General features: G+C 44.5%; 1 protein-coding gene across 1 annotated transcript in view; it reads right to left on the bottom strand.

Annotated features, from left to right (window-relative positions):
* Nucleotides 1-474: 474 nt before the first annotated feature.
* The window catches only part of MAPKAPK3 (MAPK activated protein kinase 3), a 38,363-nt gene continuing 25,096 nt past the window's right edge, over nt 475-13,741 (bottom strand). Inside the window, exons 2-10 of the mRNA XM_075321650.1 lie at nt 7,332-7,471; nt 5,644-5,708; nt 4,859-4,938; nt 3,468-3,594; nt 3,274-3,349; nt 3,020-3,144; nt 2,688-2,773; nt 1,921-2,001; nt 475-811 (exon numbers count right to left, since the gene is read on the bottom strand). Coding sequence (XP_075177765.1) covers nt 659-811; nt 1,921-2,001; nt 2,688-2,773; nt 3,020-3,144; nt 3,274-3,349; nt 3,468-3,594; nt 4,859-4,938; nt 5,644-5,708; nt 7,332-7,471 — 933 coding nt within the window. The 3' untranslated portion in view covers nt 475-658. The remainder of the gene's footprint in view (nt 812-1,920; nt 2,002-2,687; nt 2,774-3,019; nt 3,145-3,273; nt 3,350-3,467; nt 3,595-4,858; nt 4,939-5,643; nt 5,709-7,331; nt 7,472-13,741) is intronic.

Raw genomic sequence — 13,741 nt, 5'->3', positions numbered from 1 at the left:
GCCATCATGGGTGGAGATTCCATTCTCCTGTCTTACATGGGTGATGATCACTAAGGGTCCCCGTTACATTACCCAAAATATATTCTGAATAACACAAGTCCACATTGCCATCCAGAGTTATACTCCTACAGCTATGCCTGTGTTGATTTTCACTAAAGGTTCTGTTCATGAACCAGCAGGCTCAGGATGGACTCTAGCAGAGGACTCTGTTATACAATTCAGTCCAAGACATAGAGAAATGTAGATTATACCCTTGTCTACATTAGTTGAGATGGGCGGAGGGCTGCATACAGCTGACGGGGGGATACAACCCATGATGTCTGAGCCCTGTGGTTGTTGGCTAGCAGACAATATTATATTATAGTGTTTGGATAAGGCGAGAATCTCAGGTACGACCCTCGGTAGGGGACACATGAGGGCAGAATACGAAATATTACCTGGATAACAGTAAATTAGAAAATATTCACAACTTCCTGAGACAAAAAGGTTTTATCGACAGTCAGTTTCCATAAATATGTATAAGTATGTACAGGCCGGGCGCAGAGACCCGCAGTGGAGCCGTTCACACTATCTACAGAAGAACAAAATACCATAAAAATATCAAAAAGCCACACACAGGCTCCGACCCTCTGACAACACTTCTGGGCCTTTCACAGTCCTATTGGTTGTTGCAACCTGCAGGGAGTGTACTTCCATCAGTTTGTTTCTTGCGGCGTTTGTTTAGTAATCTGTTGGTGGATGAGTTGAGATCTTTTATCTTCACCTGGTCATAGTCAACCCTCATGGTGGCCAACGCACTGGTCATTTCCTCCTGAGGGGAGAAGAAAGATGAGAAATCTGAGAACGGAGGAGGAAACCAGAAAAAACGGACAAGGAATCAAGAAAAACAGAAGAAGATGAAGGGGAAAACCTGGGCGAAAAGAGGAGACGAGATCATAGAGTGAAGATCCAGAGAGTGATCAGATCTGGATCAGGAAGGAAAGATCTGATGGACAAGATGTATAATCAGACAAAAGATCAGATGCAGGGGGTCTGGGATCAGGAGGAGAAGGTCAGGATCAGATGCAGTGGGTCTGGGATCAGGAGGAGAAGGTCAGGATCAGGGGCAGGGGATCTGGGATCAAGAGGAAAAAGTTAGGATCATATTCAAGGGGTCTGGGATCAGGAGAAGAAGGTTCGTTTCAGAAGCAGGGGGTCAGGTTCAGGAGGAGAAGGCATGGGATCAGAAGGAGATGGTTAGGACCATATGCACAGAGTCTGGGATCAGGAGGAAAAGACCTGGGATCAGGTACAGGTGATCTGGGATCAAGAGGAGACGGTTGGGATCAGATGCAGTGGGTCTAGAATCATGAGGGGAAGGTCAGGATCAGATGCAATGAGTTTGGGATCAGAAGGGGAAGGTCAAGATCAAGGGCAGGGGGTCTAGGATCAGGAAGAAAAGGTCGGGATCAGATTCAAGTGGTCTGAGGAGAGGGTTTGCTTCAGATGCAAGGGGTCAGGATCATGAGGAGAAGGCATGGGATCAGAAGGAGAAGGCATGGGATCAGAGGCACGGGGTCTGGGATCAGGAGGAAAATATCTGAGATCAGATGCAGGGGGTCTGGGATCAAGAGGAAAAGGTCGGGATCAGATGCAGGTGGTCAGGATCAGGAGTAGAAGATCTGGGATCAGGAAGAGAAGGGCGGGATCAGATGCAGAGGGTCTGGGATCAGGCGAAGAAGGTTGGGATCAGATGTTGGGGATCTGGGATCAGGACGGGAAGGTCGGAATCAGATGCTGGGGGTCAGGATCAGGAGAACATCTGTGATCAGGAGAAGGTTGGTTTCAGATGCAGTGTTTTGGGATCGAAAGGAGAAAGTCGAAATCAGGTGGAAAAGGTCGGGATTATGAAATTGTTATTTTGAGTTGTCGACCACCCACCTTAACTTCGTCCCAGTGTTCTTTGTCCTCCTGCAGGACACGAGCCGTGTGCAGGGGGGTCTGTGGGACCGCCATAGATTGCTGCATACAAAAAAACACATCATCAGCAAAAACCCAACATGCAACTAAACTGATAACATTCACATAGGGAAAGAAGGTGCAAAATTCTGAAGTATCTAATAGGCTGCAAGAGGAAAGATGTGCAACCGGTAAAAATCACAGCGCCACCCTGTGGCCACAGAATGCAGGGGGAGAAATGTGCTGTAGATAGAAATCACAGCGCCACCTAGTGGCCACAGAATTCAGGTGGGGAAATGTGCTGTAGATAGAAATCACAGCGCCACCTAGTGGCCACAGAATGCAGGGGGAGAAATGTGCTGTAGATAGAAATCACAGCGCCACCTAGTGGCCACAGAATGCAGGGGGGGAAATGTGCAGCCGGTAAAAATCACAGCGCCACCCTGTGGCCACAGAATGCAGGGGGGAAAATGTGCAGCAGGTAGAAACCACAACGCCACCCTGTGGCCGCAGAATGCAGGGGGGGAAATGTGCAGCAGGTAGAAACCACAACGCCACCTTGTGGCCACAGAATGCAGGGGGAAAAATGTGCAGCCACTAAAAATTACAGCGCCACCCTGTGGCCGCAGAATGCAGGGGGAGAAATGTGCTGCAGGTAGAAACCACAGCGCCACCTTGAGGCCACAGTTGGTAGGAGGAATTGTTTCCTGCTGGCCCTAACGTTGGACTTTTTCCAGGTTTGAACATACGTTTATCCAGGAGTGATTCATGAACTGGGTGATTGACATCCGCTCCGTTGGCTCCGTTCTCAGGAGATGCTGGATCATCTTTTTGGCTAAGAAAGAAGAAAAAAAAGAGGTGAAGTGTCAGCTGCATTCAGCAACCATACGTGAATAATGCAGGTGAAGCAGACTTTAGGGTAACATTTGGCTGTGTGAGCAGCAGCTATTCGGCTTACACCGGGGTCTGCTCCACCTGACTTCAATGCAGTCTACACATATGAAAGTTTTGTGAAGTTACTTAATTGCTGATGCGGATGTGACCTATAAGCAGAAGAGGCTGCCCCTTTAAGGCTGCGTACCTTCCTCCGACACCTCGTTCCACTCGGGGGCTGGGAATTCATACTGCCCCATGCGGATTCTCTTCTTCATCCCTGGAGAGATGGCCTGGCCCGTGTTGGAATAGAAAGGAGGGTAACCACAGAGCCTGCGGATGAGAGGGCAGGTCAGGGGGGCTGCTCCTGTAAGAGCTGTCACCCAGCTTTCCCAGATGCTGATAGACCTAAGGATGCACAGGTGATAAGCGGCGCCGAATGAGAAGCGGCACAGGACTTACAGGATGTACATGATCACCCCCAGGGACCACATGTCACATGACTTGTCATACTTTTCTGGACCCAGAACTTCAGGAGCTGTAGAGAGGAGAGGAGACGTTACAATAGGTCTATGACTGGAGCAGTATGACTGGCTATGACACCCAGAAATCCTCCACCACCCGATATACGCCCTCCCCGCACCCTCTGCACTCACCCACATAGTACGGGGTGTAGCACGGAGTCTGCAGCGCATTCTGAATGGTCGTCTCTTTGGAAAAGCCAAAATCTGTGATCTTCAGCTCCGCATTACTGTCCTTAGATGTGTAGAGGAGATTCTCAGGCTGCCGGATCCAAGGGTTAACAGTCAGTAAATATGCCAGAACACCAGCCGTCAGTTATAACAGTTAGTAAAAATTTTAGATCACCAGACTTCAGAAAGAACAGTCAGTGAATAATTCAGATTACCAGCTGTCAGTACGAACAGTCCATAAATATACCAAATCATCAGCCGTCAATAAAAACAGTTATTATAGACACCAGATCACCAGCCGTCAGTAAGAATTATTAGTAAATATACCAGATCACCAACCGTTAGTAAGACCAGTCAGTAAATATATCACCTCAAAAGCCATTAATAGGAACAGTCAGTAAATATTTCAGATTACCAGCCTTTAGAAAAAAACAGCAAATGTGCCAAATCATCAGTCGTTAGTAAGAACAGTTACTATAGGCACCAGATCACCAGTAGTCAGTCAATATACCAGATCACTAGTCGTCCGTAAGAACAGTCATTAAAGATATAAGATCACCAGCCGTTAGTAAGATCAGTCAGTGAATATACCAGATCACCAGCCATCAAGAAGAGCAGTCAATAAATATACCAAATCACCATCCGTCAGTAAGAGCAGTCAGTGAATATATCAGATCACCAGCCATCAGGAAGAGCAGTCAGTAAATATACCAGATCACCATCCGTCAGGAAGAACAATGAAGAAAAAGAAAAAAAAAGTCAGTAAGGTCAGTAAATATAACAAATCATCAGCCGTCAGTAAGAACAGTCAGTAAATATAAAAAATTATCAGCTGTCAGTAAGAACAGTCAGTGAATACACCAGTTCACAAACCATCAAGAAGAACAGTCAGTAAATGTACCAGATCACCAGCCATCAGTAAGAACAGTCAGTAAATATACCAGATCACCAGCCATCAGTAAGAACAGTCAGTAAATATACCAGATCACCAGCTGTCAGATAGAAAAGTTAATAAATATATCAGATCACGAGTCGTCAGTAAGAACAGCTAGTATAGATACCAGATCAGCCACCGTCAGTAAGAATATTCAGAAGACACCACATCACCAGCTGTCAGTAAGACCAGTCGGTACATAAATCAGATCACCAGCCGTCAGTAAAAACAGTCAGAAAAGACACCAGATCAAGAGCTGTCACTAAGACAAGACTGTAAAGACACCAGATCTCCAGTTGTCAGTAAAAACAGTCAGTAGACACCAGATGAATATGCTGCCTGTCACTATTACAGTCTGTACCATCCATAGTGAGAACACCCTCGGGCCCTTGGCGGCAGGGGCCACCACTATGGCTCATACCTTGACGTCCCTGTGAGCGATGTTCAGCTCGTGCAGATGCCTTATCGCCATCCCGATGTCACGCATGATTTCAGACGCTTCTGGAGACAAAAGAATAATCATTAGGAAATTATGAAGATCTCTGCTTGCAGTCAGTCCTGATATTTTTCCTGTGCGCATGGCTGATATGACGTTACAATGTGTCAGTGGACAATCCTGAGAAACCTGAAGAGCAGTACAGTCCTCAGTCCTGGACTCATAACTACGCTGATACACTGTAACAAGCCCTCAGCTGTGAGCACAAGATTAGGCCGGGATGATTTTTAAGCTCCTGGAATATAAATGTTCCTATCGAGTAAGGCTACATGCGCATGCTGCTTTTTTTGCTGCATTTTTGCTGCTTTTTTGGCTGCAGTTTTGTTGTCAGAACTTTCTGACATTTGACTTCCCAGCAAAGTCTATGAGAAGTCAGATTTTCTATGCGCACCTTGCAGTTTATTTGTAAGCGTTTTATTTGTCAAAGGTTTGTGACAAAAAAAATGCAGCATGTTCATTCTTCCTGCGTTTTTGTCAACATTTGTCACAAAAACGCACCAAAAACGCACCGAAAACGCAGCAAAAATGCACCTAAAATTACATGCGTTTTTTGTGACATTTCCAGGCTCTCTCTGACAAGGTGCAGTTTTGGCTGCAGTTTGTGAACACAAAAAGATGCAGCGTGCGCATGTAGCCCAACAGGTAACCGTGATCTTGAAATAGTGACATGTAACATTGATGAGGCTGAATCCCCAGAACGATGGCCTCACCTCGCTCAGTGAACGCCTGGTCCCCTCTCTTCTGGATCCGGGTGAAGAGCTCCCCGCCCTGCATGCTGTGTACAAAATACGGGAGACGCAGTGAGCAGCAGGCAGGAAATGGAGAGAATGCTGCTGTAAAGTGAGCTGCTGTAAAGTGAGCTGCTGTAAAGTGAGCTGCTGTAAAGTGAGCTGCTGTAAAGAACTGCCCGCCACCACTAGGAGCAGTAGCCCCACAGGAAACATTTATTTTTTTGTCCACATGACAAAACAATATATATATATATTTATTTTTTTTTTTTTTTTTTTTTTTTTTAAAAAAGAGCATAACAACAAAAAAGTAAATACAAAACCTCCCAAAACACCATTATAAGTAATCGTAATTTACCAACAAGTTGTCTATCAGTAAGGGATTTAACAATTAATAATCTGCCATAAACTAATCTACCAATAAAGTAATCTACCAACAAGTAATCCACTGACAAGGAATGAACCAATAAGTTATCTACCAATTAATATACCAATAAATAATCTACTAACAAGTAATCTATCAGTAATTAATCCAACAAATAGTAATCTACAAATAAGTAATCTACCGACAAGTAATCTACCAATTAGAATTCTACCAAGTAATCTATTGAAAAATAATCTACCAATAAGTAATCCAGAAACAAGTAATCTACTGACAAGTAATCTATCAATTCTATTAACAAGTAATATATCAATAGGTAATCTAGCAATTAGTAATCTACTAATAAGTAATCCACAAGCAAGTAATCTACCAATAAGTAATAATCTACCAATAATTAATCTACTGACAAGTAATCTATCAATTCTATTAACAAGTAATATATCAATAGGTAATCTAGCAATTAGTAATCTACTAATAAGTAATCCACAAGCAAGTAATCTACCAATAGGTAATAATCTACCAATAATTAATCTACTGACAAGTAATCTATAAATTCTATTAACAAGTAATCTAACAATAAGTAATGTACCAGCAAGTAAGCTATGAATAATAATCTACTGACAAGTAATCTACCAATTTGTATTTTACCAACAACTTATCTACCAACAAGTACTCTATTGACAAGTAATCTACCAATAAGTAATCTAACAATTAGTAATCTACCAATAAATACTCTACTAACAATATATCAGTAAGTAATCTACCAATAAGTGAGCTATAAATAAATAATCTACGAATAGATAATCTACCAACAAGTAATCTACCAATAAGTAATCCACAAACAAGTAATCTACTGACAAGTAATCTATCAATTCTATTAACAAGTAATCTATCAATAGGTAATCTAGCAATTAGTAATCTACTAATAAATAATCCACAAGCAAGTGATCTACCAATAAGTAATAATCTACCAATAATTAATCTACTGATAAGTAACCCCACAAAACAGCCTGGCAGTCACCTTTGTGAGGACACATATGGGGAGACCCTTGCCCCGTTTATGCTCCTTATAGATCTCAGATTTTGGCTGTGTTCTGATATTATTTGTGTATCTGTGTAGATTATGTGGATTATACAGCTGTCATCACTTTACATAATCTGGTGTTTCTCATTATTTTATATCCATACTTCACATGTCGCCATGTTGTATCACACAGTCCTGTTACATTCTGTTTGTGTTACATTATACACTTATGTTATATTCCGGGATTATCTGCGCCGTTCTCACCACTCCATGACGATGAGCAGACATCGCTTCCCTCGGTGGATGTTTTCATACACGTCCAGCACTGACACGATGTGCGGACCCCCTGACGCCCGGGTGTGGTACTCCACCTCTCGCCGGGATTTGGGGCTGTCGTACAGAATCTGTGAGGACACAGAGGAGAAGGTCGGGGTAAATACAGGATGAATTAGCAGAAGAAATAAAGTCACATCTCATATCGGTGACTGACATCGAACGCTTAAAGGGGAACTCCACATTATTAATGACATTGAAGAATTACTCCGAGGCACTTTCCAGAGATTTCTGCACCTCAAAGTCATCAATATCATCATGTTATTCAGGTGCGAAGCCATCACAGAAATTACCAACATGAAGACTTTTCGGCTGACGTGTTTATCAGTGTTGTCATAGAGACACAGTCTGACTCCAAATCACCATTCACTTCAATGTCCTCATCCAACCAAGTGTCATGTGAAGCATATGTATATGTGGACTTGGATCAAAGAAACATCCCTATGACAACACTGAATTGTCAGTTTACAGAACAGGAAGTGTTATCATGAGGATATGTCAGAAGAGAAGCCGGATCTCTCCACACAGAACTAAACTATACGTAGGAAATTACAGCCCCCCCCCCTCCCCCACATCCACTATCGGGGGCTTCTCTGTCCTCCATCCACATCTATAAACAATAATATGGAGCTGCCCTCCGCAGATATAACGGCTCCCGCTATCCTGGGAAAGATTTCCAGAAGATTTTGGAGGGGTCTGTGGGAATTTTCCCCTTCATCCAGAAGAACATGTGTGAGGTCAGACCCTGATGTTGGGAGAAGGCTGATCTCACAACTTCGGTGGCGTTGGATGGGGCTGAGCCCCGGGCTCTGTGCGGCCGGTCGTGTTCTCGTCTCCATGTCTGTATGGACCTTGAGGCGCAGTCATGGGGAACAGAACGGGTCTTCCCCAAACTGTGCCCACAAAGCTGAAGCTACAATTGGCCACAATGTCTTGTGCTGAAGTTTAAGATTTCCCTTCACTGGGGCTGAGGCTGACCCCTGATATCAGGCCTGAGAATAATACTTCTTCACCAAAATTTATAGCGGGCACAATACAATCAGGTGGGTAACAATCTCCTGGAATCACCAAACTTGGTCTCCTCCATCGTACACCAGATAGAGCGGTGTGATCCATCACTGCACAGAACACGTTTCCTCCAGAGTCAACTTTACACCACTCCATCCGACACACGGCATTGTGCTGGGTGATGTACGGCTCCGCATTGTGCTGGGTGATGTACGGCTCTGCATTGTGCTGGGTGATGTACGGCTCTGCATTGTGCTGGGTGATGTACGGCTCCGCATTGTGCTTGGTGATGTTAGGCTCAGCATTCTGCTTGGTGATGTACAGCTCTGCATTGTGCTGGGTGATGTACGGCTTCGCATTGTGCTTGGTCATGTACGGCTTCACATTGTGCTGGGTGATGTACGGCTCTGCATTGTGCTTGGTGATGTTCGGCTCAGCATTCTGCTTGGTGATGTACAGCTCCGCGTTGTGCTTGGTGATGTTCGGCTCAGCATTGTGCTTGGTGATGTCCAGCTCCACGTTGTGCTTGGTGATGTACGGCTCCGCATTGTGCTTGGTGATGTACGGCTCCGCATTGTGCTTGGTGATGTACGGCTCCGCATTGTGCGTGGTGATGTACGGCTTTGCATTGTGCTGGGTGATGTACGGCTTCGCATTGTGCTTGGTGATGTACGGCTCCGCAGTGTGCTTGGTGATGTACGGCTCCGCAGTGTGCTTGGTGATGTACGGCTTTGCATTGTGCTGGGTGATGTACGGCTCTGCATTGTGCTGGGTGATGTATGGCTCTGCATTGTGCTTGGTGATGTACTCTCAGCATTGTGCTTGGTGATGTACGGCTCCGCATTGTGCTTGGTGATGTACGGCTCCGCATTGTGCTTGGTGATGTACGGCTCCGCATTGTGCTTGGTGATGTAAGGCTCCGCATTGTGCTTGGCGATGTACGGCTCCGCATTGTGCTTGGTGATGTAAGGCTCCGCATTGTGCTTGGCGATGTACGGCTCCGCATTGTGCTTGGTGATGTACGGCTGCAGCAGCTTGTTGGCAATGACGCTCACGGCGGACGCAGTGTTGATGTACAGAAGGTCTGGACTCTGCAGTTATGGTGTCAGAAGAGCAGTGATGGCTTTTGTGCTCTTTGCTACAATTTATTTTCGGGCTCCGCATAGAAACTGATAGAGGAAAAAAAAGCACCAAAACCTCACAGTTGAGCAGCGTCATTAGATGCACCAAGGGTGGAGATTTCATGAAATCACATCCATTTTGCTTGGATATTTAGGCCCTGTTCACATGTAGTGTAAATGCTGCAGTTTTTCTGCTGCTTTTTTTTTTTTTAGCAGAAATTCTGCTGTGTTTAACTATCCAAGGAAAGTGCATGTGATTTCATGAAGACTGCCCCACTGTGCATCTAAAGATGCTGCTAAACTGTGTGGTTTTGGTGCTTTTTTTTTTTTCTCTAGAGGCTTTTACTTGGAGCCTAAAACAAAAAAAAAAAATCCATGTAAAAACTGCATAAACAAAAAATCCCTAACTAAGGAGTCAAAGGCAATGGATTCTTCAAAAAGCTATTAAGAAAAATCAATAGGCAGAATGCCATTCATAAAAGTCAAAGACACCATCAAATGCATAGAAATTTAAAAACATTTTATTTATAAAAATTAAAATTTCCTATTTTAGTGACTAGGAGCAGAGTGCTTACAAAAACTAGTGTTACTAAAATGGCAGCATAATAATTGTCTGCTATTGCTAGGTTGAAAAGCGCAAGTGTTTAGTCTGTGACCAGATTCGTTCAGGAAAACAATGTGGCAAGAAGGTCATTACCTTATACAGGGCCTGTTATGTTCGTATGCCTTCTTCCCGACGCGCGTTTCGTCGATTGTCTGACTTACTCAGGGGGGGTTTTAGTACGAAAATGAGTGTGGGTTGTCAGAGCAGAGGATATTATAAGCTAAATAATATCAAGGATCGGTGCAGAGGAATTTCAAATATGCCGCCCAACGGTGGCCAGATATTGCGGCGCGCAGATCATGTGACCGGACTTCGTAACACGTGACCTCCGGCTGCCGGACGTGGAACGCAAGCAGAGCCACCGTTATGGAAGTACTTATAGTTATTAAATTACAGTCACTTACATATTTTTCACAGCTTTACACATAATATTTACATATCATCTTGCAGGCTCCACAGCTTTATTTATTTATTATTCATTTATCCATTTATTATATCAGTTCCACATTCATGTTGCAGCCATTGATAGTCCTTGTACTAATTTATAGTAGCCAGTTCCTCCCTTAAGAATACTCATCTTCTTTGAATATGGATATATCCCCATATCCAGATGTGCGCGCAGGGATGTTGCCACCTTGTTGACTTCTGTGACTTCTGGCATTTCGAACGTCATGCATTAGCCCCAGTCTGTTTCCATGATGGTGGCTCTGTTTGCGTTCCATGCAGCCGGAGGTCACGGGTTACGAGGTCCAGTCACATGATCTGCGCACCGCGAGCCTGTGAGCTCTCTGCACAGATGCAAGACTGTGAGCGAGTTCATGGACTCGCACACACCTATGTTTTTGGCTCTGCCCGCAATGGGGCAGTGCGAAGTGTGCCTGCGTACGCCGGGAATGACTGCGCAGGCGCAAGATTCAGCCCAGCTACATGGATAATGACGTGTCAATCATCAAACGAGGACGGCAAACAGTGGCAGGAGGGGGGACAGTAGCCGAAAAAGCGTACACCCATCTGACCAGAACAGGTCATTTGCATACGTGGCGGCAGATTATATAAAGTTATCGTGGGGCCTGCAAGGGGAGTCAGGAACCAGGTGCACCTGATAGAATGCAGCCCAGGAGCTGTAAAAGGTGATACTTTTGGGTCAATACTGAAAAAACTGGTGACAGGTTCCCTTTAAGTCAGGGGACCACTGACCTGGACCGGAGTCCCGTGAACCAATCCGCTCATCTCTAGTCTGAGCCGTCTTGTATGTAGTGGGACAGTCCCAGATTTGGGTCTGCGCCCTGCAGTCTCGGGTGTATGATGAGTGTCCTTGGGGTGCGGCTAGGGCCGTGGTCACAATTTGCCGCACAGCATACTTTCTCCCTTTTTCTGTTCTTCCAAAAAGTTGGGCGGTGTGACGTTAGGGGGTCTCCACTGGGGTAATAAAGCCTGATGTTATACAATGGGGTCATTGGGACTAAAGGAGAACCCACAATTCAGTGATTAAGACTTACATACCACACTTTCACTTGATGACTCCACCCAAATAATTCAGACAAAATTCTTGTAAATTACACTTTTAATTATATCTAGGGCACGCACCGATATGAGGAGGCAGCCCCCAAAAATATTAAAGCCAGTTGCTGATGACCCCAATATCTGTTACTAGAGGAACAGATTGCAATGTATGAGCTCCACGTACTCAATTACTCCTAGAGTACCCCTTTTGGAACACAGACATTGGGGTGCACGGTTCCCAATGCTCAGAAATGTGAAGTTGAAGCGGTAAATCAAAGTCTGCATGGAAACAGGTGCGGCGCAGTGTGATAAATATAACGTGTATAATGGACGGGTCATGGTCATGTAACCGCTCACATCTCCGCAGTGTCCGCCCATCCTCCACCGCTGTTGACGAGAAGCAGCCTCACTCTGTTGCTATGAAGGAAATTACCGGAATTGCTTCTATAAATGCTGTTTATGTATCAGGTACATTCTTTACTGTGCAGGTTAAAGGCAAAGTCTTAAAGTGGCGATAGCACTAACGCTTATAGTGCTGGAGTGCTATTTTAGAGGCTCCCGATTTCAATCAAATATGATGTAAAGGTCTCAAGAGGTTACTTACATTACCATCCTGACCGAATTACTTCCTGTATTATACTTCAGAGCTGCACTCACTATTCTGCAGGTGGAGTTACTGTGTACATACATTACTTATCCTGTACTGATCCTGAGTTACACCCTGTATTATACTCCAGAGCTTCATTCACTATTCTGCTGGTGCAGTCACTGTATACATACATTACATTACTGATCCTGTACTCATCCTGAGTTACATCCTGTTTTATACTCCAGAGCTGCACTCACTATTCTCCTGGTGGAGTCACTGTGTACATATATTACATTACTTATCCTGTACGGATACGGAGTTACATCCTGTATTATACTCCAGAGCTGCACTCACAATTCTGCTGGTGCAGTCACTGTGTACATATATTCCATTACTTATCCTGTACTGATCCTAAGTTACATCCTGTATTACACTCCAGAGGTGCATTCACTATTCTGCAGGTGCAGTCACTGTGTACATACATTACATTACTTATCCTGTACTGATCCTGAGTTACATCCTGTATTATACCCCAGAGCTGCACTCACTATTCTGCTGGTGCAGTCACTGTGTACATACATTACATTACTTATCCTGTACTGATCCTGAGTTACATCCCGTATTATACTCCACAGCTGCACTCACTATTCTGTTGGCGCAGTCACTGTGTACATACATTACTTATCCTGTACGGATACTGAGTTACATCCTGTATTATACCCCAGAGCTGCACTCACAATTCTGCTGGTGCAGTCACTGTGTACATATATTACTTTACTTATTCTGTACTGATCCTGAGTTACATCCTGTATTATACTCCAGAGCTGCACTCACTATTCTGCTGGTGGAGTCACTGTGTACATATATTACTTTACTTATTCTGTACTCATCCTGAGTTACATCCTGTTTTATACTCCAGAGCTGCACTCACTATTCTGCTGGTGAAGTCACTGAATATATACATTACATTACTTATACTGTACTGATCCTGCGTTATACTCCAGAGCTGCGCTCACTATTTCCCAGCATGCCCTGCTCGTTCGCTGTTTGCATTTTTTCCTTTGTATTATGAGTATTTATTACAGTGAGGTATGTTGTGCTCCGGCAGAAGGTGACTTTCCCCCCCACTCCCTGGTGATCGGATAATGATTAATCCATTGACTCAGGCTCCTAATCAGATGTAATACGGCTCTTCAGTGTTATATGGAAGAAATATGACCCCGCAGTATGAATGCCATAGGTTGTGATCAGCCTGGGGCTGACACATTGTCACGATAACTGCTGCGTGTAGTCAGTGACATGTTTCAATGACCATGAAAACACCATTCTCTGTCCTGACATACGAGTTCCCATATACACATACAGGGGAACCTCTAATGTGAAGCCAGTGTTGGGTGGAGTTACCCTTTAAGATCAGGGAAGTCTCTGGACTTTGAGGGGAGGACACTTTCCTATCAGCTTCTTTTTAAAGATCAGAAGTCAGTAAGAGACGTGGGAAATGTGTGCCCGGATCCGG

Source organism: Anomaloglossus baeobatrachus, chromosome 8 (assembly GCF_048569485.1).
Source record: "Anomaloglossus baeobatrachus isolate aAnoBae1 chromosome 8, aAnoBae1.hap1, whole genome shotgun sequence".
Taxonomy (NCBI): Eukaryota; Metazoa; Chordata; class Amphibia; order Anura; family Aromobatidae; genus Anomaloglossus; species Anomaloglossus baeobatrachus.
Note: the sequence above shows the minus strand (reverse complement) of the source record. Positions and strands in the feature narration are given on the sequence as shown.